At 37.8% G+C, this 25,918-nt stretch overlaps 1 protein-coding gene across 7 annotated transcripts in view; it reads left to right on the top strand.

Annotated features, from left to right (window-relative positions):
* The window catches only part of RABEP1 (rabaptin, RAB GTPase binding effector protein 1), a 266,434-nt gene that overhangs the window by 166,597 nt on the left and 73,919 nt on the right, over positions 1–25,918 (top strand). For 6 of the 7 annotated variants that reach the window (XR_013177859.1, XM_077165816.1, XM_077165814.1 and 3 more), the window contains exon 2: positions 20,632–20,760. The exons of the other annotated variant lie outside the window; for it this stretch is intronic. Coding sequence is in view for 4 of the 6 variants with exons in the window: in XM_077165814.1 (XP_077021929.1) it covers positions 20,632–20,760 (129 nt within the window). In the remaining 2 variants the exon portion in view is untranslated. The remainder of the gene's footprint in view (positions 1–20,631; positions 20,761–25,918) is intronic. 7 annotated transcript variants of the gene reach the window in all.

The following is a 25,918-nucleotide window of genomic DNA, read 5'->3' as shown; positions in this document are numbered from 1 at the left end:
TTATTTTTTTGCTGGCGTCTGGGCATTTAATCAGATTTCCCTGAGTGTGGGACCCAGCAGGTTGAAAGACTTTCTTGTGAAGTCTCTGGGCTCTGTTTTTCTTATCCTGCCCAGTATGTGGTACTTGTTTGTCTGTGGGTCCCACCAGCAAAAGATGTTGTGGCTCCTTTAACTTTGGAAGACTCTCGCTGCTGGGTGTGTGGTGGAGACAGAGGAGAGGCCGTAGGTTGGTTTTAATGGCTTCAAATTGTGAAGTCCTGGGATCTGAACTCCTTGAGAGAGGGATTCCACCTGAGTTGCGTTTCGCCCCTCCCGCGGGGAAGGTTCAGGTGGTAGAGAGCCCTGAAAGCAGCCTGCCTCTGCATTCGGGGCAGTTGCAACCTGTGTAATCCCAGTGCTGAGCCCAGAGGCAACGAAGCCTCCATAGAAACAGCTGCAGAAGGCTCTGTTTCGCCCCCCTTCCTCTTTTTCAGTTAGCCTAATAGCTGACTTCCGCCTTGATCAGTTTCGCCTGAGCTGAGGGCCTATTTTTAGTAGTCAGAAATTGTTCATTAATGCCACTATTGGTGTTAGGTTGGGCTCCGTCTCTACTACTGTTGGAGACTCTTTCTTTTTCCTCTGGGAAGTCGCCTGTGAGGGAGGGGCGCCGGCCACCGCGGCTTGGGGAACTGCTGATCCGAGGCTCCCAGCCGGCCCGGGAAGCCGCGTGTGTGGGAGGGGTGCTGGTCTCCGGCCGCCGTGGCTTGGGGAACCGCTGATCTGAGACTCCCAGCTGGCCCGGGAAGCCGCGTGTGTGGGAGGGGCGCCAGTTGCCAGCCACCACGGCTTGGGGAACTGCTGATCCGAGGCTCCCAGCCGGCTCGGGAAGCTGCGTGTGTGGGAGGGGCTCCAGTCACCGGCCGCCGCGGCTTGGGGAACCGCTGATCTGAGGCTCCCAGCCGGCCCGGGAAGCCGCGTGTGGGGGAGGGGCGCTGGCCACCGCGGCTTGGGAAACTGCTGCTCCGAAGCTCCCAGCTGGCTCGGGAAGGAGGGAGGGACGGGCTCCAGCTGCCAGCCGCCGCGGCCCGGGAAAGCGCCCGCCGCTCGGGGACCTCACCGCAGTGGAGTCTCTTAGCCGGTCCAGCCATTCCAGACTGGGGTACACTGTGTGTCTGGTCTCTGTCATGGCTCCGGGAGCTGTTCTGTACTGTTTCTAGTTATTTAGTAGTTGTTGTGGAGGAGGAACTAAGACATGCCCACCTTACTAAGCCGCCATCTTCTCCGGAAGTCCTAGGCCTAAATTTTAAGTAGACTTGACCTATCCTTTGTGGGGTTAAGTTTCATATGAACAAACCCCAAGACTGGGGGCTCAGCCTATAGCTTTGGTTGTCCACACTGCTTGTGAGAATATCAAGAATTCAACTTGGGGAAGTTGAATTTCTCCCCAATCTCAACATTCCCTGAAGGGGGCTTGCAGTCGATTTGCTAGAATTTTGTTGAGGATTTTTGTATCTATATTCATTAGAGAGATTGGCCTGTAGTTTTCTTTTTTAGTAATATCTTTGTCTGGCTTTGGTATGAGGGTGATGTTGGCTTCGTTGAATGAGTTAGGTAGCTTTCCGTCCTCTTCAATTTTGCTTTCCCTCCTCTTCAGTTTTCCCTGTTTTCTTATAAGCACTTTCTAAAGGTGAGTAAACCATTGTTTCTTTGTTTCTGGATTATTTTGTCTCACCAAATGTCCCACATGTTCATTTGCATTGCTGCATGCTTCACAACATTGCTCCTTTTTATTCAGCACAACCTTCATTCATAAGTATACACCATCGTTCCCCAAGCTTCTTCTCAGTCAGTGCATCATTCAGCCACCTACAGTCATTGGGTATCATGTAGAAGGCTCAAAGTCCACAGTCCAACAACATTTTCAATTTTAAATAAGTTCATTGTTCCCAAGAGAAAGAAAAGCAATAAACACAGCCTTGCCAAACAGGAAATCTAAACCTCCTCTTAACTCTTGTCCCTCCCCCTGTTATTTACCTCTGCTGTTGCTGTGGTAGTGCTGATGGTTTCCTTCTGAACATAGCTCATAGCATGCAATAGCAGTTTTCCCCCTGTACCCTGGACTTAAAACGCTCTTTATACATGAATCATATCTTTGAAGTTGTTCTTACAAGATCTCATTCATATTTCTAGTGTGAATCAGTGGGACATGTAGGTCTATACACCCCTTTCATTCTTATTCATCTTCAATATTACTTATCACCTTCGCCCCTATCTGTTCCTTTACATTGGAGTTCAACCTCATTAGATAATGGCTCACCCATCTGTAGCTTCTATATATCTTTAAGTCTCCTACATTCTGCATATAAGCCTCTGATTATACCTTTATGCTGGTCATAAAAGTGAAATCAGACAGTATCTGTTCTTTTGTGTCTGGCTAATTTTGCTCAGCATTATGTCTTCAAGGCTCATCCATCTTGCCATGTGCTTCAGAATGTCATTTTGTCTTAACTGTTGCATAATATTCCATCGTATGTATATACCACATTTTGTTGATCCACTCGCCTGTTGATGGGCATTTGGTTTGTTTCCATCATTTGGCGATTGTGAATAATGCTACTATGAACATTGGTGTGTGTATGTCTGTTGTGTTGTTGCTCTCAACTCTTTTGGGTATATAACCAAGTAGTGCTATTGCTGGGTCATAGGGCAACTTGATATTTAGTTTCCTAAGGAACCTCCAAACAGTCTTCCGTAGTGGCTGCAACATTATACATTCCCACCAACAGTGCGTAAATGTCCCAGTTTCTCTATATCCTTTCCAACATTTGTAGTTTCCTATTTGTTTAATAGCAGCCATTCTTATAGGTGTGAGGTGATATCTCATTGTAGTCTTGATCTGCATTTCCCTTATAGCCAGTGAAAGTGGGCATCTCTTCATGTGCTTTTGAGCCAACTGTATTGAGCCATCAGAAAAATGCCTATTCATATCTTTAGCCCATTTTATAATTGGGTTGTTTGTTCTTTTGTTGTTGAGTTGTATGATTTCTTTGTATATATAGGAAATCAGACCTTTGTCTGATATGTGATTTCCTAATATTTCCCCCATTGAGTTGGCTGCCTCTTCACGTTTTTGACAAAGTGTTTTGAGGTGCAGAAGCATTTGATTTTGAGGAGTTCCCATTTATCTATTTTTTTCTTTTGTTACTTTGCTTTGGGAGTAACGTTAAGGAAGCTACCTCCTATTACTAGGTCTTGAAGATGTTTCCCTGCATTTTCTTCTAGAAGCTATATGGTGCTAGTTCTTATAGTTACATGTTTGATGCACTTTGAGTTAATTTTTGTATTGAGTGCAAGATAGAGGTCCTCTTCCATTCTTTTGGCTATTGATATCCAGTTCTTCCATGCACAATTATTGAAAAGACTATGTTGTCCCAGTTCAGAGGATTTGGAAGCCTTGTCAAAAATCAGTTGACCATAGATTTGGTGGTCTGTTTTTGCGCTATCGATTCCATTCCATTGGTCAGTGCTTCTGTCTTTGTGCCAGTACATTGCTGTTTTGACCACTTTATAATAAGTTATAAAGTCAGGGAGTGTTAATACTCCCACTTTGTTCTTCTATTTTAGGATGCTTTTAGCTATTCGGGGTCTCCTTCCCTTCCAGATGAATTTGGCAGTTAGCTTTTCCAAATCTTTAAAGTAGGTTGTTGGAATTTTGATTTGTACTGTGTTGAATCTGTAGATCAGTTTGGGGAGAATTGACATCTTGACTATATTTAGCTCTCCTATCCTTGAGCAGGGAATGTCTTTCCACCTATTTAGATCTCCTTTGATTTCTTCTAGCAAGGTTATGTCGTTTTCTGTGTACAAGTTCTTTATGTCCCTAGTTAAGTTCGTTCCTAAGTATTTGATTCTTTTACTTGCTATTTTGAATGAAATCTTTTCCTTAACTGAGACTCCTCAGCTAGGTCATTGCTTGTGTATAGAAATATTACTGATTTTTGCACATTAATTTTGTATCCTGCCACCCTGCTGAATTTGTTTATTAGCTCAAGTAACTTTGCTGTAGATTTCTTAGAATCTTCCAAGTATAGTATTATATCATCTGCAAGTAACAAGTGTTTTATTTCTTCCTTTCTAATTTGGATGCCTTTTATTTCTTTGTCCTGCCTGATTGCTTTAGCTAGAACTTCTAGCAGAATGTTGATTAATAGTGCTTAACAGTAGGCATCCTTGTCTTGTACCTGATCTTAGGGGGAATGTTTCTGTCTCTCTCCATTGAGTATGATGCTGGCTATCAGTTTTTTTTTTTTTTTTTTTTTAAACATTTTCTTGTTTTATTGTATTTTGTTTTTCCGTTTTTTGTTACATGGGCTGGGGCCGGGAATCGAACCGAGGTCCTCCGGCATAGCAGGCAAGCACTTTGCCCGCTGAGCCACCGCGGCCCGCCTGGCTATCAGTTTTTCATATATTCCCTTTATCATATTGAGGTAGTTACCTTTGATTCCTATCTTTTGGAGTGTTTTTAACAGAAGGATACTGAATTTTGTTTTTTTCAGCATCAATCGAGATGCTCATGTGATTTTTCCCTTTTGACTTGTTAAGTGTTGTATTACATTAATTGATTTTCTTGTGTTGAACATTCTTGCATTTCTGGTATAAACCCCACTTGGTCATGTTGTATAATTCTTTTAATATGCTGTTGGATTCGATTTGCTAATATTTTATTGAGAATTTTTGGGTCTTTGTTCATCAGGGAGATTGGCCTGTAATTTTCCTTTCTTAGAGCGTCTTTACCCGGTTTTGGTATTAAAATGATACTAGCTTCATAACATGAGTATAGGTAGAGTTCCTTTTTCCTCAAATTTTTTGGGAAGGTTTGAGCAGGACTGGTGTTATTTCTTTATGGAGTGTGATAAAATTCTACTGTGAAGCCATCTGGCCCTGGGCTTTTCTTTGTAGGAAGATTTTTGATGACTGATTGAATCTCTTTACTTGTGATTAGTTTGTTGAGATCTTCTACGTCTACCTGAGTCAGTGTAGCTGGTTTGTGTGTCTCCAGGAATTTGTCCATTACATCCAAGTTGTCTGTTTGTTGGCATATATTAGTTTGTAGTAGCCTCTTATGATTTATTTTGTTTCTTCAGGGTCTGTGGTAACACAATGCTTCTCATTTCTGATCTTGTTTATTTGCATCCTCTCTCTTTTTTTCTTTGTCAGTCTTTCTAGTGGCCCATCAATTTTATTGATTTTCTCAAAGAACCAGCTTTTCATTTTATTGATTCTTTCTGTTGTTCTTTTGTTCTCTCATTCTTTTATCTCTGCTTTAATCTTTGTTATTTCTCTTCTCCTATTTGCTTTGGGGTTAGTTTGCTGTTCTTTCTCAAGTTCCTCCAGGTTTGTTGTTAAGTCCTCGATTTTTGCTCTTTCTTGCTTTTTAATATAGGCATTTAAAACAATAAATTTCCCTCTTAGCACAGCCTTTACCACATCCCATAAATTCTGATAAGTTGTATTCTCATCATCATTCATCTCCAGATAGCTACTCATTTCTCTAGCAATTTCTTCCTTGACCCACTGATTGTTTAAGAGTGTATTATTTAATCTCCATTTGTTTGTGAATGTTCTTGTTCTTTGGTGATTATTGAGATCCAGCTTCATCCCATTGTGATCAGAGAAAGTGCTTTGAATAATTTCAGTATTTAAAAATTTATAAAGACCTGTTTTGTGCCCCAGCGTATGATCTATCCTGGGGAATGTTCCATGTGACCTAGATAGCAATGTATAACCTTGTGCTTTGGGATGCAATGACCTGTATCTGTCTGTTAGGTCTAATTCATGTATCAAGTTATGTAACTTCTCTATTTCCTTGTTGATCCTTCTGTCTGGTTGTTCTATCTATAGAGGAAAGTAGTGTATTGAAGTCTTGTACTGTTATTGTTGAAACGTCTATCACTCCCTTTAGTTTTGCCAATGTCTGTCTCATGTACTTTGGAGCTCCTTGATTGGGAGCATAAACTTACTTTATTTGCCATGGGCAGGCACCGGGAACCGAACCTGGGTCTCTGGCATGGCAGGTGAGAACTCTGCCACTGAGCTACCGTGGCCCGCCCTGGGAGCATAAACTTTTATGATTGTTATATCTTTTTGGTGTATTGACCCTTTGATTAGTATTATGGTGTCCTACTTTGTCTCTTATGATGTCTTTACATTTAAAGTCTATTTTGTCTGAAATTAGTGTATCTACTCCTGCTTTCTTTTGGTGACAACTTGCATGGAACATGTTTTTCCATCCTTTCACTTCCAATCTATTTGTATCCTTGTATCTAAGATCAGTCTCTTGTAAGCAGCATATGGCTGGATTATGTTTCTTAATCTATTCTGGCAGTCGGTATCTTTTAATTGGTAAGTTTAGTTCATTAACTTTCACAGTTATTACAGAAAAGATTTTCTTCATTCTACCGTCTTTTTTATTTGTCAGATCTATATATTCTTTTCCCTCTTTCTCTTTGTGTTCTTTAAATTACCCTTAGTGGTCCTCTTCAATCCTGTGCCCTCCTCTAGACTTTTCTTTCCTGTCTCTTTTTTTTTTTTCAGCCGGCAGAGCTCCTTTTAGTGTTTCTTATAGGGCCAGTCTCTTGTTGACAAATTCTTTCAGGACTTCTTTGTCTGAAAACTTTAATCTCTCCCACAATTTTGAAGGACAATTTGGCTAGGTACAGAATTCTTGGCTGGAAGCCTTTCTCTTTCAGAATCTTGAATATATCATACCACTGCTTTCTCACCTCCGGGGTGCTAGTTGAGTAGTATGAACTCAGTCATGTTTGATTTTCTTATATATAATAGATTGTTTTTCTCTTGCCCCTTTCAGATTTTCTGCTTCTCTTCAACATTTGACAGACTGATTAGTATGTGCCTTGGGGAAGGGCTATTTGGATTTATTCTGTTTGGAGTTCTTTGGGCTTCTTTGACTTTTATTTTATGTCCTTTATGAGGGTTGGGAAGTTTTCCCCCATTATATCCTCAACTACTGTTCCTAGCCCTTACTCCTCTCTTCTCCTTCTGGGACACCATTGATTCTTATATTTGTGCACTTTGTTTTGTCTATCATTTCCCTGAGTTCCCATTCAATTTTGACCGTCTTTTTTGCCATTTGCTATTTTGAGTCTTTGAAGTCAGTTATCCTGTCCTCTATATTGCTTATTCTTTCTTCTGTCTCTTCAAATCTGGTGTGTCCTTCTAGTATGCTTTTTATTTGGTCAACAGAGTCTTTCATCTTCATTATATCCGCTATTTTACTGTTTATACTTTCAAATTTCTCTTTGTGCTCTTCTGCTGTCTTCTTAATCTCCTTTTTTTATTTGCTATCCCACTTATTTTATTAAGTAGAGTTGTTTGAACATCTTTGATTAGTTGTTCCAACTTCTGGGTCTCCTCTGGTGTTTTAATTTGGTCTTTTGGCAGGGCTTATCTGTCTGCATTGTGATATGCTTAGTGATCTTCTGTCTTCATGGCATTTAAATATCTTGATTAAAATCTGTGGGAGTTGATTTTTTCAGTAGTCCAAGGCCTTGTGTTCGCAGGATGGTTGTATAGCAGAGAGCAGGGCATGGGGTGGAGCATTCAGTGTAGTGATTTGTTTCAGGGTCGGTATGGGTACAGATTGCGGATGTTATCCTGATGCTTGTCCACCTGGGCGCCCAGCGGCCAGGAAGGATGTAGCTGTGCAGGTGCACAAGTCTGGGGGCATGAACCTGGTAGGCACTGGTCTAAGGCATGGGGCCCTTTTTGCATATGCGTAGAACTGTGGCAGCAGGTCGGCGTTATGCCTTCGTGGATTGGCGGCACACGTGACCTGGCTGTGCAAGTTGGCACTTTCTCAGAGCTGGGAAGTGAGTCTGAGGGCTGCGTGCATGCGCAGTTCTAGGACTGCTGAAAAGTGTGGTTCCCAGAGCTGAATGTTGTGATTGGGGGCCTTTGCTCATGTGTGTGCCTGGGAGTGCCATAAATGGATGCACTGAGCTCAGGGGTGGGGGGGTGAGGGTGTGTGATAACTGTAGGCAGGGAACCGGGGTAGCCTAGGTATGAAGGTTAGTTCCTGCAACTTCTATGTGCTAGCAGTAGCCTGCAGGGAACAGGGAGGGGGAGGTAGTACTCGGGAGGTATGCAGGAGAGGTGGGTTAGGCTGCACTTGGGATGGGGGTGTGGAGCAGGTACATGCACTGGGGGCTGGTGGAATAGTGGCACCTGGAGCGTGGGGAATGGGAGTGGGTAATGAGGTTCACATGCTTGCGGTGTAGGATTAGTTGCCTGGTATGGGTAACGTGTCCAAGGAACATGGCCTGGCTTACTTCCTAGTCCCGCATTCTTGTCCATGCACTCCTGCGGGCTCTGCCCCTCCGTGCCAGGCTTCAGCTTTCTGCCTCTCAGTTCCTTGCCCTCTGCCTTGACTTTATTTTTTAGAGCTGTTTAAATGTACAGAAAACTTGATCAGAAACTACAGTTCACCTGTGGCCCCTCATCCTTCACACAGTTCTTCCATTTTTTTTTAATTTTGTAACAAACATTTTTTGCTTTAGTCTCATACATAAGGTGATATTTTAAAATATTAATTACCATCTATTTTCAGCACCCTGCAGTAATGATATTCCTTTGTTCTTCATCATATAAAAACATTTTAAAAATTTGTACATTTTGTCACTATTATTATACACTCTAGGTATTCCTAGATTATACCATCTCAATCTTTAACATCTATCTTTCTTTCTGATTTCATTTATGCCCCCAGCCCTCTTCCCTCTATCATTCTTACATGCAGCTTCATTCAGTGTCTTAACATAATTACATTACAATTAGATAGTATTGTGCTGTCCATTTCTGAGTTTTTGTATCCAGTCCTGTTGCACAGTCCGTATCCCTTCAGCTCCAATTACCCAATATCTTACCCTATTTCTGTCTCCTGATGGTCTCTGTTACCAACGACATATTCCAAGTTTATTCACTAATGCCGGTTCATATCAGTGAGACCATACAGTATTTGTCCTTTAGTTTTTGGCTAGTCTCACTCAGCATAATGTTCTGAAGGTCCATCCATGTTGTTACATACTTCAAAAGTTTATTCTGTCTTAAAGCTGCATAATATTCCATCATATGTATATACCACAGTTTGTTTAGCCACTCGTCTGTTGATGGACATTTTGGCTGTTTCCATCTCTTTGCAATTGTAAATAATGCTGCTATAAATAATGGTGTGCAAGTGTCCGTTTGTGTCTTTGCCCTTAAGTCCTCTGAGTAGATACCTAGCAATGGTATTGCTGGGTCATATGGCAATTTTATGTTCAGCTTTTTGAGGAACTGCCAAACTGCCTTCCACAGTGGTTGCACCATTTGACATTCCCGCCAACAGTGGATAAGTGTACCTCTTTCTCCACATCCTCTCCAGCACTTGTCATTTCTGTTTTGTTGATAATGGCCATTCTGGTGGGTGTGAGATGATATCTCATTGTGGTTTTGATTTGCATTTCTCTAATGGCCAAGGACGTTGAGCATCTCTTCATATCCCTTTTGGCCATTTGTATTTCCTCTTCTGAGAAGTGTCTGTTCAAGTCTTTTTTCCATTTTGTAATTGGATTGGCTGTCTTTTTGTTGTTGAGTTGAACAATCTCTTTATAAATTCTGGATACTAGACCTTTATCTGATATGTCGTTTCCAAATATTGTCTCCCATTGTGTAGGCTGTCTTTTTACTTTCTTGATGAAGTTCTTTGATGCGTTCCCATTTCTTTCTTTCTTTCTTCAGTGCTCTTGCTTTAGGTGTAAGGGCCATAAAACCACCTCCAGTTATAAGATTTATAAGATATCTCCCTACATTTTCCTCTAACTGTTTTATGGTCTTAGACCTAATGTTTAGATCTTTGATCCGTTTCGAGTTAACTTTTGTATAGGGTGTGAGATGCGGGTCCTCTTTCATTCTTTTGCATATGGATATCCAGTTCTCTAGGCACCATTTATTGAAGAGACTGTTCTGTCCCAAATGAGTTGGCTTGACTGCCTTATCAAAGATCAAATGTGCATAGATGAGAGGGTCTATATCTGAGCACTCTATTCGATTCCATTGGTCAGTATATCTATCTTTATGCCAGTGCCATGCTGTTTTGACCACTGTGGCTTCATAATATACCTTAAAGTCAGGCAGCGTGAGACTTCCAGCTTCGTTTTTTTCGTCAAGATACTTTTAGCAATTCGGGGCACCCTGCCCTTCCAGATAAATTTGCTTATTGGTTTTTCTATTTCTGAAAAGTAAGTTGTTGGGATTTTGATTGGTATTGCGTTGAATCTGTAAATCAGTTTAGGTAGAATTGACATCTTAACTATATTTAGTCTTCCAATTCATGAACGTGGTATGCCCTTCCATCTATTTAGGTCTTCTGTGATTTCTTTTAACAGTTTTTTGTAGTTTTCTTTGTATAAGTCTTTTGTCTCTTTAGTTAAATTTATTCCTAAGTATTTTATTCTTTTAGTTGCAATTGTAAATGGAATTCATTTCTTGATTCCCCCCTCAGATTGTTCATTGCTAGTGTATAGAAACACTACAGATTTTTGAGTGTTCATCTTGTAACCTGCAACTTTGCTGTACTCGTTTATTAGCTCTAGTAGTTTTGCTGTGGATTTTTCAGGGTTTTCGACGTATAATATCATATCGTCTGCAAACAGTGATAGTTTTACTTCTTCCTTTCCAATTTTGATGCCTTGTATTTCTTTTTCTTGCTAATTGCTCTGGCTAGAACTTACACCACGATGTTGAATAATGGTGGTGATAGTGGACATCCTCGTCTTCTTCCTGATCTTAGGGGGAAAGTTTTCAGTTTTTCCCCATTGAGGATGATATTAGCTTTGGGTTTTTCATATATTCCCTCTATCATTTTAAGGAAGTTCCCTTGTATTCCTATCCTTTGAAGTGTTTTCAATAGGAAAGGATGTTGAATTTTGTCAAATGCCTTCTCTGCATCAATTGAGATGATCATGTGATTTTTCTGCTTTGATTTGTTGATATGGTGTATTACATTAATTGATTTTCTAATGTTGAACCATCCTTGCATACCTGGGATGAATCCTACTTGGTCATGATGTATAATTCTTTTAATGTGTTGCTGGATTCGATTTGCTAGAATTTTGTTGAGGATTTTTGCATCTATATTCATTAGAGAGATTGGTCTGTAGTTTTCTTTTTTTGTAATATCTTTGCCTGGTTTTGGTATGAGGGTGATGTTGGCTTCATAGAATGAATTAGGTAGCTTTCCCTCCACTTCAGTTTTTTTGAAGAGTTTGAGTAGGGTTGGTACTAATTCTTTCTGGAATGTTTGGTAGAATTCACATGTGAAGCCGTCTGGTCCTGGACTTTTCTTTTTGGGAAGCTTTTGAATGACTGATTCAATTTCTTTACTTGTGATTGGTTTGTTGAGGTCATCTATTTCTCCTTAAGTCAAAGTTGGTTGTTCATGCCTTTCTAGGAAGTTGTCCATTTCATCTACATTGTTGTATTTATTAGCATAAAGTTTTTCATAGTATCCTGTTATTACCTCCTTTATTTCTGTGAGGTCAGTGATTATGTCTCCTCTTCCATTTCTGATCTTATTTATTTGCATCCTCTCTCTTCTTCTTTTTGTCAGTCTTGCTAAGGGCCCATCAATCTTATTGATTTTCTCATAGAACCAACTTCTGGTCTTATTGATTTTCTCTGTTGTTTTCATGTTTTCAATTTCATTTATTTCTGCTCTAATCTTTGTTATTTCTTTCCTTTTGCTTGCTTTGGGGTTAGTTTGCTGTTCTTTCTCCAGTTCTTCCAAGTGGACAGTTAATTCCTGAATTTTTGCCTTTTCTTCTTTTCTGATATAGGCATTTAGGGCAATAAATTTCCCTCTTAGCACTGCCTTTGCTGCGTCCTATAAGTTTTGAAATGTTGTGTTTTCATTTTCATTTGCCTCGAGATATTTACTTGATTTCTCTTGTAATTTCTTCCTTGACCCATTGGTTGTGTAAGAGTGTGTTGTTAAGCCTCCACGTATATGTGAGTTTTCTGGCATTCTGCCTATTATTGATTTCCAACTTCATTCCTTTATGATCTGAGAAAGCGTTGTGTATGATTTCAATCTTTTAAAATTTATTGAGACTTGCTTTGTGACCCAGCATATGGTCTGTCTTTGAGAATGATCCATGAGCACTTGAGAAAAAGGTGTATCCTGCTATTGTGGGGTGTAATGTCCTATAAATGTCTGTTAAGTCTAGCTCATTTATTGTAATATTCAAATTCTCTGTTTCTTTACTGATCCTCTGTCTAGATGTTCTGTCATTGATGAGAGTGGGGAATTGAAGTCTACAACTATTATGGTAGATGTGTCTATTTCCCTTTTCAGTGTTTGCAGTGTTTGCTTCATGTATTTTGGGGCATTCTGGTTTGGTGCATAAATATTTATGATTGTTATGTCTTCATGTTGAATTGTTCCTTTTATTAGTAGATAGTATCCTTCTTGGTCTCTTTTAACTGTTTTACATTTGAAGTCTTATTTGTTGAATATTAGTATAGCTACTCCTGCTCTCTTCTGGTTGTTATTTGCATGAAATATCTTTTCCCAACCTTTCACTTTCAACCTATGTCTATCTTTGGGTCTAAGATGTGTTTCCTGTAGACAGCATATAGTAGGATCCTGTTTTTTAATTCATTCTGCCAGTCTATGTCTTTTGATTGGGGAGTTCAATCCATTAACATTTAGTGTTATTGCTGTTTGGGTAGTACTTTCCTCTACCATTTTGCCTTTCTATTTTATATGTCATATCTAATTTTCCTTCTTTCTACACTCTTCTCCACACCTCTCTCTTCTGTCTTTTCTTATCTGTCTCTATTGCTCCCTTTAGTATTTCTTGCAGAGCTGGTCTCTTGGTTACAAATTCTCTCAGTGATTTTTTGTCTGAAAATGTTTTAATTTCTCCCTCATTTTTGAAGGACAATTTTTCTGGGTATAGAATTCTTGGTTGGCAGTTTTTCTCTTTTAGTAAGTTCTTCTATTTTTAACATCTTGCATTAGCATTGTGCATTTGTTACAGTTGATGAACCAATATTTATACATTAGTTTACATTAGGATTCACTCTTTGTGTTACACAGCTCGATGAGTTTTGATAAATGCATACTGTCATAAATTCACCATTACAGGAGCATACTTATCAGTTTCGCAGCCCTTAAAATTCCTTATGCTCCAGCTATCTGTCTGTCCTTTACTCTAAAACCCCTGGCAACCACTGAACTTTTTTGTTCTGTCTTAATTTTAGTAATGTGTATACAATCTAAAATTTCTTCCTATCCAAGTTCATATTTAATCCATTGGTGTTAATTGTATTTACAGTGTTGTACAGCTACCAACATCTGTTATCACTACTTTTCCATCAACCCCAATAGAAATTCTGTACCAATTAAGCTTTATCTCTCCCTTCCATTGCCCTCCCCAGCCCCTGGTAACCTGTGTTCTAGTTTCTGACTCTGAATTTGCTTATTCTGATTGTTTCATATCAGTGAGATCATACAGTCTTTGTCCTATGTTTGGCTTATTTCACTTGACATGAGGCTTTCACAGTTCACCCATGTTGTTGCATGCATCAGAGCTTCCTTTCTTTTTACAGCTGAACATTGTATGCATTTGCTGGTTTGAAACTGTTATGAACCTCAGAAAAGCCAGGTTCTTTTCTTAATCCAATCTTGTGGGGGCAGACCTATTGTTTGGTAGGATCTTTTTGATTAGGTGATTTCCATGGAGACATGTCTCTGCCAGTCCAAGGTGGGTGGTAATCTGCTTACTGGAGTCCTTTAAAGGGAAACAATTTTGGAAACAGATGTTTGGAGATGCAGAAAGAAATCATCCCCAGGGAAGCTGTTTGAAATTAGAAGCCAGAAGACCAGTAGATGCCAGTCATGTGCCTTTCTAGCTGGCAGGTGTTCTGGATGCCATCGGCCTTTCTTGAGTCAGGGTATCTTTCTCTGGATGTCTTCGTTTGGACTTTTTTATGGCCTTAGAATATAAGCTTGTAACTTAATAAATCCCCTTTATAAATGCCAAGTGATTTCTGGTTTATTGCATTCTGGCAGCGTTAGCAAACTAAAACAATGTATATTCCACATTTTCTTATCCATTCATCTATTGATATATACTTTGGTTGCTTCTGTATTTTTGCAATTGTGAATAATGCTTTTATGATCATTGGTGTGCAAACACCTGTTCGAATTCCTGCTTTCAAGTTATTTTGAGTATATTCCCAGAAGTGAGATTATTGGTTAATATGGTAATTCTAAATTTTCTCAGGATCTGGCAAACTGTTTTCTGTAGTGGCTGCACCAATTTACATTCCCACCAACAATGAATGACTTTCTTGATGAAGTCCTTTGAAGCTCAAAAACTTTTAATTTTGAAGAGGTTCCATTTATCTGTTTTCTTTTGCTAATTGTGCTTTTGGTGTAAGGTCGAGGAAACCACTGGTAATTCATAATCCTGTAGATTCTTCCCTGTGCTTTCTTATAGAAGTTTAAAGTCCTGGTTCTTATATTTAGGTTTTTGATCTATTTTGGGTTAATTTTTGTTTATGGTGTGATATAGGGGACTCCATTCTTTTGTATATGCATATCCAGTTCTCCCAGCACCATTTGGCCTTAGATATGAGGCTGTTTCTGAACTTTGAATTCATATTTCAGTATATCTATCCTTATGCCAGTGTCGTGCTGAACACACTAGTTTTGTAATAAATTTTAAGATCAGAAAATGCAAGTGCTCCATCTTTTTTTTTTCAAGATGGCTTTGCCTATTTGGGGCCACTTATCCTTCCACATAAATCTGATGATTGGCTTTTCCCTTTCTGCAAAGAAGACTCTTGGAATTTTAATTGGAATTGCATTGAATCTGTAAATTGCTTTTAGTACAACTGACATTTTGACAATATTTAGTCTTCCAATCCATGAGCACGTGATGTCCTTCCATTTATGTCCTCTTTTAGCAGTGTTTAGTAGTTTTCAGTATATGTCCTTTACATCTTTGGTTAAATTTATTCTGAGATATTTCAGTCTTTTAGTTGCTATTGTAAATAGAATTATTTTCTTGATTTCCTCCTTGGATTGCTCATTATAATGTATAGAAACACTTGATTTTTGCATGTTGATTTTCTTCCCTGCCGTTTTGCTGAATTTGTTTATTGTTATTAGTAGCTTTGTCGTAGGTTTTTTGGGAGTTTATATAGGACCATGTCATCTTCAAGTTGTGGAAGTTTTACTTCTTCCTTTTCAATTTGGATATCTTTTTTTTTTTTTTTTAACTTTTTAAATGGTATAATATAGCATGTATACAAAGCAAAGAAAGAAGAAAGCGATAGTTTTCAAAGCACTCTTCAAAAAAAACTCACAGGACAGATCCCAGGGTTTGTCATGGGCTACCATACCATCATCTCAGACTTTTCCTTCTAGCTGCTCCAGAATATAGGAGGCTAGAAGGAATAAGTATTTTATTACCATCACAATCGACTTATTTTTTCTTTTTTGTGAAAAATAACATATATTCAAAAAAGCAATAAATTTTAAGGCACAGCACAACAATTAAATGTAGAACAGATTTCCAAGTTTGGTATGGGTTACAAATGCTACAATTTTTTTTTTTTCTTTTAGTTGTTCTAAGATGCTGGAGACTAAAAGAAATAGTGCAGTGATTCAGCAATCACACGCATCTGCCAAACCCTACCTTCTCTGTATAACTCCACCATCACCTTCGATCCTTCTATCCCACTCTTTAGGGGTATTTGGGCCATGTCCATTCCAACTTTTTCATGTTGGAAGGGGTTGTCAGTAATATGGGATAGGGAGATGAAACCACCTGATGTTCCAGAGAGGCTGGGCCCTCTAGGTTTCAGGACTTACCTGGTCCAGGGACCCATCTGGAGGTTGTAACGTTTCTGGAAAGGTATCCCAGTGCATGGAACCTTTGTAGAATCTTATATATTGCCCTAGATATTCTTTAAAATTGGTTGGAATGGTTTTGATTGGGGTTTGGCAAGCTGTAATAAGTAGCAGTGTCTAATTGAAGCGTGCGTAAGAGTGACCTCTAGAGTAGCCTCTAGACTCGATTTGAACTCTCTCAGCCACTGATACCTTATTTATATGTTCTTTCCCCCCTTTGGTCAGGATGGTATTGTTGATCCCTCGGTGCCAGGGCTGGACTCATCCCTGGGGGTCATCTCCCACGTCCACCAGGGAGACTTTCACTCCTGGATGTCCTGTTTTATGTAGAATTTTGACTAACTTTAGTACAAAGGGAGAGCAATTGGGATAATGGAAGAAGTGATTCCCAAACACCATATCTGTTTGATCTATTATTGTAAAGTGTTTGGTAATTTTAACCCAGTTACCTGCATGTAGACTGCTCTTTGTGATGAATATTCTCTAGATGAGTAATCACTGCCAGCTCCACCCACTCTTATTTTCTCCTCTTCCTTCCCTTCTACTACAAGGCATGCCAAGTTTAAAGTCTTATTTAAATAGTCTAAACAAATCATAATTTGGTGGGTTGATTTACTATAAATAATAATCACTTATTAGAAGAGGCTGATGGTGATGAGATTTAGAGCACAAGGAGAAGGCTTGCTCGGTAGGACAATACTGAAACAGGAGATATGTTTTTTAGGAAATTTATCTTTTTTAGCAAATTGCTATCCTTGGAAAATCTTAGTTTAAAAAATGATTATTTTGTCTGTTAGAGTATTATAAGACCATTGAAGTAAATTATGTGCACTTTTTTTGAGCAAAGTGGTTGAGATGGAGCAATAAAATTATGATCATTAAAGCTTAAAAAACCCCCTCTTTATTACCTTTTAATTTAAATCCAGTTAGCATAATGTAACTAGCATAATGTAACTTTACCTCCTGATTCAGAGATGTAACCACTTTCAATATAATTTGGCACATATATATATTATTTTTGCTAAAAGTTTTTATTTTTTATTAAAGAAGTTATGATTTTTCTGAACAATCTTGTATAAAATACAAGATTCTCATATACCACCCTATTATTATAACACCCTTCATTGGTGTGGAGCATTTGTTATAATTAACGAAAGTGCCTTTTTACGATTGTACTATTAACTATAGTCCATGGTTTAATTTAGGGTTCACTGTGTAGTACAGTTCAGTGGATTAAAAAAAAATTTATTCTATTATCATATATGCAAACTAACATTTCCCCTTTTAGCCACATTCAGATACGTATTTCAGTGTTGTTAATTACGTTCACAGTGCTCTACTGCCATCACCACTGTCAATTACGGAAACATTTCCATCTTTCCAAATGAGAACTCTATATAGTTGTGCTGTGTATGATTTTATATTTTGTTCTTACAATGTATCTGGTTGGATATTATTCCAATGAATGAGTGTACCTACCATACTTAATAGTTATCCAATGATACATGTTTAAGATTGAGTTTCAGGAACTGCTCAGATTCTTTAGTTCCATTGGAATTATATAATGTTGTAAATTGCTTTTTCTTTATACATCTTTAAGCAGAATTATTCTGATTGAGTGAATTTGATGCAGTATGCTTTTTCTTTTTCTTTCCCATTGCTTTGTCTTATAAAATCTAGTACAATGTTTGCTTTGTTAGAGGACAGTTTGGGGCCTAAAATGTTATTATATGTTCCCCCATTAATTTAAAATTAGGGAAGGAGACATATCTCAGAATCATTTTGTCTTTCTTTCATTTATTTACCATATTGTCAGTTTTTTTTCTTTGTTTTTTTTTTCTGTATTGCTGTTGCTTAATTCAGACATTTTGAGTAAGTGATATAGTAATTTTTCCCATTGAATGTCAAAAGTTAAAATTAGCCATTGCATGCAATAATTTTCTCCTTTTCCCTGTTACTCAAATGAAGATAACATTTTATACAATGTATGGATGGTAATGAAAGCTGGTATCCTGTATTAGCTCTTGGCTACTAAGTTGCAGAAGGCCTAGTACTGTTAAAGGCTGACAGTAATGCTAATTAATTTGTCTATGATGCTTGGAAGACACATGAGAGTGGGAAAGGGTAGGAAGTGGAATTCTAGTCATGAAACTGAGTCAGAATCATGAGATTGGAAGTAACTTATGGTCTTTTTTGGCTATATATGAAGTCACTTGATAGTCTGCCTTTGTTTCTTTATTCACTAAATAAATGTCACTATTGTAATAAAAACAGCTAACATTTATCAAATTTTTTCTGTATGCCAGGCTAAGTACATTTTACATTAAGTATTAACTAACTATTGTGAACTGGTAGTCACCGTATTAAAAAATAATATAGCATTTTGTGTGTTGAGACTTATTTTCAGCTTTATTTGTGGCTGGTTGCTAATACATTAGAAAATGTTTCTTTGCAAACTTCCCTACTGTCTCAACAGTGTGAATTGATTTTTCTAGATACATTGGTTCAGTGGCAGTATGTTAGCAGTCTTGAGGTGGATTTTTAATTACTTAATTATAAAGCAAACAAACACGAGAATAAGAGGGTTACTCAGTACGTCTCAAAGAGATCATGATTCCTGGAATGAAAAACTCTCCTGAAACGTGGAGCCAGCCAGACTGTGGGTGTGGACTGAGTCTATACTCTGGGTCCAAGCCATGATAGGGTTGAGGAGTAGTGGGAAAACACTTAATCTTGGGTGTAATTTCCAGGGCTACATTTTAGTTTTTATTGATTCATCAATCTCAGTTTATATACATATAAAACATTTTATATGTATATAAAATAATATTGACCGCAGGGGCTGTGTGTGTGTGTGTGTGTGTTTGTGTCTGTGTCTGTGTCTGTCTGTGTGTCTGTGTTGGTGGAAGGTAGGAGTGAGGTAGGGAGATATTTGTTAGGAAAAGTGAAGAAGGACTGAGAGTCCTGCTTTTTTCTTTTTTGATTCCCCAGGGTCCTTTCCTACTTCTTGCAGTGATTATTAGCTGCCAGTAATGTTAAAGTGTTAAGTGGAAAAATGTTTAATTTTTTTTAACAATAAAAATGGCAGCAGAAATAAATAGTACAGAGAACAAGTTGTTTGAACTATAGTAATAGTGTTTTTGTTTTTTATCTTTTAACTGTTCTTGAAGATTTCAAATGATCAATGAGATGACTGCACAATTTTCACTTCCAGTGGATTTCTCCATCCCTCTTTTTCTACATAGGTTGTCAAACATTCTGATGACCATTTGTCAGTTTTGCTTTGACCTAAAGACTAGATATTTGTGCTCCTCAAAATGACTGTGTAGGGTGGGCCACGGTGGCTCAGCAGGCAGAGTTCTTGCCTGCCACGCCGGAGACCTGGGCTCAATTCCTAGTGCCTACCCATGTAAAAAAAAAAACAAAAAAAAACAAACTGTGTGCTCTTAATGACATGGAACTTGGAATAGCAATCATTTCCACTTTCTTTTGCCTTTTGCCAAGGCACTTTGTGGTGAAACTAGTCTGGGGATGTCATGGGAATGAAGAAATAGTGGTTTTAGTTCATTATTTATTGTCAAAAGATTAGGTACAGTCACTGTAGAGACCTTTGAAAAACATGGAAGAAATTAATCTTCCATAATTCTGTTATCCATAGTAAATCATTGGTGGCAGTCCATCCCCACCCCCACCCCCCGAACCCCGGTCTGTCTTCTATGCATTATAAAATCAGGTTTCAGTTAAATTCAGATCTGGATTAAGAGTGGGGAAAGCCAAGGGTCTTCAGAGATAATCTCAGATCAGGGTTGAAACTGTAGGCAGATCATCATTATGTGATGTGGCTTATAGTAAGAGAACTTTGCTGACCTAGGTAATGGGTAGTGGCTGATTATTGTAGCTTAATGGCTGGGTTGTTGTTGAGGGCAAGGGATTGGCCCATGAATTTCCCAACCCCTTATCTAACCAGAGAAGCTCCTGAGCTTGGCTTGAAAGGTGGCCATTTAATTGGGTGTGGCCAAATTATACAGCCCTGCAAATAAAAATCTATCCCAATCCCTGCCACACCATGATTCGCATTAATGTGATAACCAGAAAATTTCCCAGTAACTGAGAATTCATACAGAATGCACAATTCTTTGTCCTTTTTATATGAGTGGATTTTTTATCATGATTTCAGTACTATGGTAATGGATCATTTTGAAATTAGAATATTAGGTTAGGCTGATATGGCTTTCCTAATCAGGGAACCCATTAAATTTTGTTCTTAACACTTGGGAAAAACAGAAATTAGTACCATTGGCAGTGGGTTCATTATTTGAACTATAATCCAGTTTTCAATAATTCATTATTTCAGTAATCCAATATTTAACAAGTCCAGAAACCAATTAACAAACTGACATCAGTTATGCAAAGAAACTTTAGAAGCGTTCTTGAGAATTTTGCCTTGTGTGATTCTTATATATGTTACTTCACTTTACATGATTCATTAAGTTTGTGTGTCTAGTAGGTGTCTTACTTTTTTTCAGTTGAATTTCCTAGAATATATTGGATCCTTGCAAGAAGTTTGACTACTTATTTCATGTATATAATGTGCAGCTGCAATAATAATTTATTATTGTAACTTAATTTAGAAAATAAAAGTTATTGCTTGTTAACCAGTATTTTTTTTCCAGTTTCTCTTCAGCAACGGGTAGCAGAATTGGAAAAAATTAATGCAGAATTTTTACGTGCACAGCAGCAGCTTGAGCAAGAATTTAATCAAAAGAGAGCAAAATTTAAAGAGTTATATTTGGCTAAAGAGGGTAAGTTCATACTCCCCCCTCCCCACCCAACACACACACACACACACACACACACACACACACACACACACACACACAATAAAAGTGCCTTAAAATGTCAGGTTTCTCGCTAGTACACTTTAAATTTTATCATTGAATAAACCTTGATTTCACTTGGACTTAATATTGAATAATAAGGGGCTACTCATTAGAAGCTAGAGTTAAGAATAGAATTGAAAATAAAGTTGAAAAATGCATTATTCAGATTTTTCCTTGTCTTTTGATCCTTATGTTGATATTTAATATATTCGGCCGCAGTAGTCCTGGGACACAGGACTTTCAGCACTCTGAATATTTAAGACAGTTCTGGGCAAACCAGGATGCTTGGTCACTCTTATAGTAGCTTTAGTCATGTTATGTTAAAATTGTTATTTCATGGAATTAATTCAACAAGTGTTTATTTATTTATCAATAAATATTTGTTGAATACCTACTATGAAGCAGATATTTTACTTAGATGCTGGGAATATAGCGGAAGAATCACAGAACTCTAGTGAGGAAAACATATTAAGTAATTGTGTGTTGAGTTGTTAGAAAAGGAAAATGTATCAGGCAGATACTTGAAGGCGTATCATGGGGGACTTAATCCAAAGGATCAATCAGGGATGAGGTTTACATTTTGGGTATTACCTAGGAAAATATGGATATGGTTTCCATAGGCTCCTACACCACTGATTCTCAATGTGTGATCTTGGAACAGCAGCATTAGTCAGCATCATTATCACTTGGGAAACTTATTAAAAATGCAGATTCCCGAGCCCCATCTGGAAGTACTGAATCAGGACTTGGAGAATGGGACCCAACAATCTGCTTTAACAAGTCCTCCAGGTGATTCAGATGCAACCTAAATTTTGAGACCCACTCCTTTGGTCTAAGTCAGCTGCTCTCAGACTTTAATGTGGATAAAACCACCTGGATTTTTGCTTAAGCACAGATGGCTGTGCTCCTTCCTCCAGTCCTGATTGAGAATGTTGAGAGAGGGCCTGAGAATTTTCATTTCAATAACCTCACAGATGATTCCAGGACTGCTAGTACAATGATCATAGTTGGAGACCTGCTCTAGACCTAATAATTGGTGATCATTCAACTTTTAATTTATGTACCCCCTAAAATAGTTACATGCATATATACCTCCCTTAAACATTTTTAAAGTTGACATTGAAATTTTTTCATTATGTCTAAAAAATATGAAGGATGTAATGGCTATCATTGTCGATACAGGCATTTTAAATTAAAACATCATGCTTTTTAAACATATCCAGTAGACCCAAGATATGATAGTGATTTAATATTTACCACCATCCATTTAACAACAACAAAAAAAATACATCAATACATACGCTCTATAGCAAATATTTTACATTTTTCCCCTCCTTCAATTGGGTTGTTTTTTTAACCTCTCCTTTACAATTTTATTCTAAAATAGTTGTTCTCTTGCTTGAGTGTATAGAAGAATTACCTGGAAGGTTTGTTAAAACAAAGATTGCTGGGCCCCAGTATAATTACTCGGTCTGTAGAGGGGTCTAAGAATTTGCATTTCAATCACGTTACTCGTGTTGCCCATGATATTAGGTTCAGGGACCACACTTTGAGAACTTGACTTAAAGTAATATTTTTGGCTTGAAGCCTTAAAATTTTTTTGATCATATTTTCTGCAATAAAAAAATACATATAAACTTTTATATTGGGTTATCATTACAGTTACTGAAAATATACAATTGGTCACACCATAAATATTTTAGACATTAAAAATAATTGAAATGTAAAAATTATTGGAAAAGCATCTCTTTTGAGATGTATTGGGTCTTTCTCCTATTTTATCACTCTGGATGAATATTATTTGCTTCTAGAAGATAGTTTTCAGCATCAATTCTGCTTCATTTTAACGAAAAAATAGATAAAAGTTCTGAGAAGCCTTTCTCTGATAAATAAGTAGGTGGACATGGAAGATATTTTACTACAGCTACAATTATTCAATTATCTTAACCCTTTCTGAATTGTATGTTAAATTACGTAGTGCTCTGTCTTCAAAAGGTTTTTATTATCTTGGCTGACAGCTCAATTAGAAGACTTCTTCCTTCAGTTTTGTTGAAAGCAAAGAGATTGCAATTTCTTCATCTGCCAGAATATTTATTACACAGTTATTAGTCATTCACTTTTTATTATTGCCAGTGATATTTTCAGTTGCCCGTCTGGTTTCATACCATAGAGGGATTTTTACTTAAAGCGGTTAACCTTGGTAAATTAGGGATGAATGAAAAATCTTTCTTTTGTTAAATAGAAGGGTGATTATAAAAGGGAATGTGAGAAAGAAGAACCTGCGCTTAGACATCCCTTGGTTTTATTTATGAAAGTTGAGAACTTAGAAATTGATTCCTTTTTAACCATATGTGCCTGTGAATCCCTTCAAAAATCTTTACATACTCTGGGGGTAAATGTAATCCAGTTTGAAGACTATTGCTTAGGACTGGTGTTATTCAGACTATAGGTAACTAAATAATAGATAGCAAAATTTAGTGGTTTTTAGCAAAAGGAACAACATGGAAGAACAGATCAGATTAAGTAAATATAAAAGCTCCGAATATTTTGTTTCAATTACATGTATACCTGTATGAGTAGGGTTGTGATGTCATATGAATTTTTTGCTGAGAATTTATAGTCAGAGGTGTTTGAAAGCCACTGAGCTATAGGATGGAAGGCTCTTAGGCCTTACTGAATTTTGCTCTGGATTGGAAAGGCTAACTGACTGGTATTGGATGGGGGCCCTGTTTTCTCATGGCTTACAGGAGGTCTGCTTCCTATTTTATTTTATACATTTTTTTTTTAAAAGAGAAGTTGTGATTTTGCAGAAGAATCATGCATAAAACACATGAATCCCATATACCACCCTATTATCACTTTGCATTGGTATGGTACATTTGTTACAGTTGTTGAAAGTATTTTACAATGATGCTATTTACTATTGTCCATGGTTTAAATTAGAGTTCAGTGTGTTGTGCAGTTCCAAGATTAAAAAAAAAAATGTTAGTAACATATATGCAACCTAAAAATTCCTCCTTTTAACCACACTTTGGGAGGGGCTGGCATTCTGGAGAGGAATTTCCCTAGTCAGTCTTTCCTAACTGAAACTAGGCTGGAAACTCGGAAATGGAATGCCAGCGGGCTTTAAACTGCCCTGCGGGGGAAGGTTGGGGGAAGATTGGGGAGGATGAGGGAGTGGCCAGGAAGGGCCCCAGGAGCTTCTTCCATGGCTCCCCAAAGCTGGGCTTTCTTGACTCAGCCCGTGTCCTGCAAATGCAGCCCTTTACCTGCCCTCCACAGCTCTGCCACCTTTGTCCTGGATAAGGTTGGAATAGAGGTTACCCTCAGAGCAGGACCCCCAGCAATTTGAAATAGCTAATCATAAGCGATGATCAACAGTTGACCTGTACCCATTCCCAACCCCATTCCCCCTGTCCCGGATCTTGGGGAAGTAGATTTTTATATCCCTTTTGACACCAGCAGGCTATGCCAGGGGCCTTGGGCCCTAATACTCCCTGCTGCGAGAGTGGGGTATGAGCGATGGTAGCTGCTGTGTGGAGAAAGCAGTTCACTGGTATTTACTGTAATTTACCAATCTCTTTTTCCTTGATTGCTGTACAATGTTCTATTGGACTCTAGAATTTCAAAGTACTTGATTCAGACAGTTTCTGCGTGTTTCATAGTTGTTCTGGTAGAGGGATTGATTCCTGGAGCTTTCTACTCTTCTGTCTTCCCACATCTTTCCGTACCTCCTATTTTATTTTGTTTCTTCATAGATTGACAAGTATATGGAAAATCTAGTGTTTCTCTGTAGTATGGTAGCATTCTGTAAGACACTTTGGAGATTGGAATGAATGAGATAGAGTTTTCTGTCTTTAAGAAAGTATTTTGTCTATGAGGTAGATAATACATTTAGCACAATATCATCATTGTTTGAGTAAATGTTAAGTGTCATGAGAAGTAAGTTCTTTCCAATTCTTGAAGGTGTTCGTGTTAGTTTTTTTTCACCTCTCCTCCCTTAACATTTTTTTTTTGACCTTGAATTAACATAAGGCACCACTTTAAATTCTGTGTACTCATGTTGTTGTCAAGATGACCTGTAATACATTTAATGTATACGTGTGAGATCATGGCAGTATTTCTTCTCCTGACCATTTCAAACTGAATATGATACTGACTAATGGCATCCTTTTTCTCTTCACTGCACATCTTTTTCTTTTAGTCTTATTCAGTAAATTCATGTGTCTTCTCCAAAACCAGTTGATTTTACTTTTTGTTTTCCTCTGTCCACAAATAAGGCTGCTACGGTTTCCTTTGTTTTCTTATGTTCTTCTTTGAAATTATAAAATTAACTTTTGTAAATTTTGAGGAGATGAAAATGACCAGGAAACTCTCACTTCTGAAATACTCTATCAATTTGCGGTTTTATACCTCTGGATTAGTAGTTTATAATGTGGGTTAGTTCAGAAAACATACTTAGTGTTTTAAAAATTGCTTTGAATACATCTAGACTTAATAATTTGCATGCTGACCATAGGGTACAGTTGAGGTAACTTTTTACAAAATTAAAAATAAAAAATACTGTGATCCTTTAAATTATTTATTTTTTATTGATATATATTATATATTCACACACCATGTAATCATACAAAGTGTACAGTAAGTGGTTCACAATATCATCATACTGCTGTTGTGTATTTATCATCACAGTCAATTTAGTTATTTATTTTTGCATGGGCAGGCACTGGGAACCGAACCCGTTTTTTTTTGAGTGTGAAAAATAACATATGTACAAAAAAAAGCAATAAATTTCAAAGCACATGGCAACAGTTAATTGTAGCAAGATTTCAGAGTTTGGTATGGGTTACAATTCCACAATTTTAGGTTTTTACTTCTAGCTGCTCTAAGATACTGGAAACTAAAAGAAATATCATATAATGATTTAGCAGTCATACTCATTTGTTAAACCCTACCTTCTTTGTTTAACTCTAACATCACCTTCAGTCTTTCTCCCGCTCTTCAGGGGTATTTGGACTATACCCATTTTAACTTTTTCATGTTGAAAAGGGCTGTCAATAATCTGGAATAGGAAATGGAC

This window comes from Tamandua tetradactyla, chromosome 6 (genome assembly GCF_023851605.1).
Source record: "Tamandua tetradactyla isolate mTamTet1 chromosome 6, mTamTet1.pri, whole genome shotgun sequence".
In the NCBI taxonomy this organism is placed as follows: domain Eukaryota; kingdom Metazoa; phylum Chordata; class Mammalia; order Pilosa; family Myrmecophagidae; genus Tamandua; species Tamandua tetradactyla.
The sequence above is the reverse complement of the archived record's forward strand: the minus strand, read 5'-3'. Positions and strand labels throughout refer to the sequence as shown.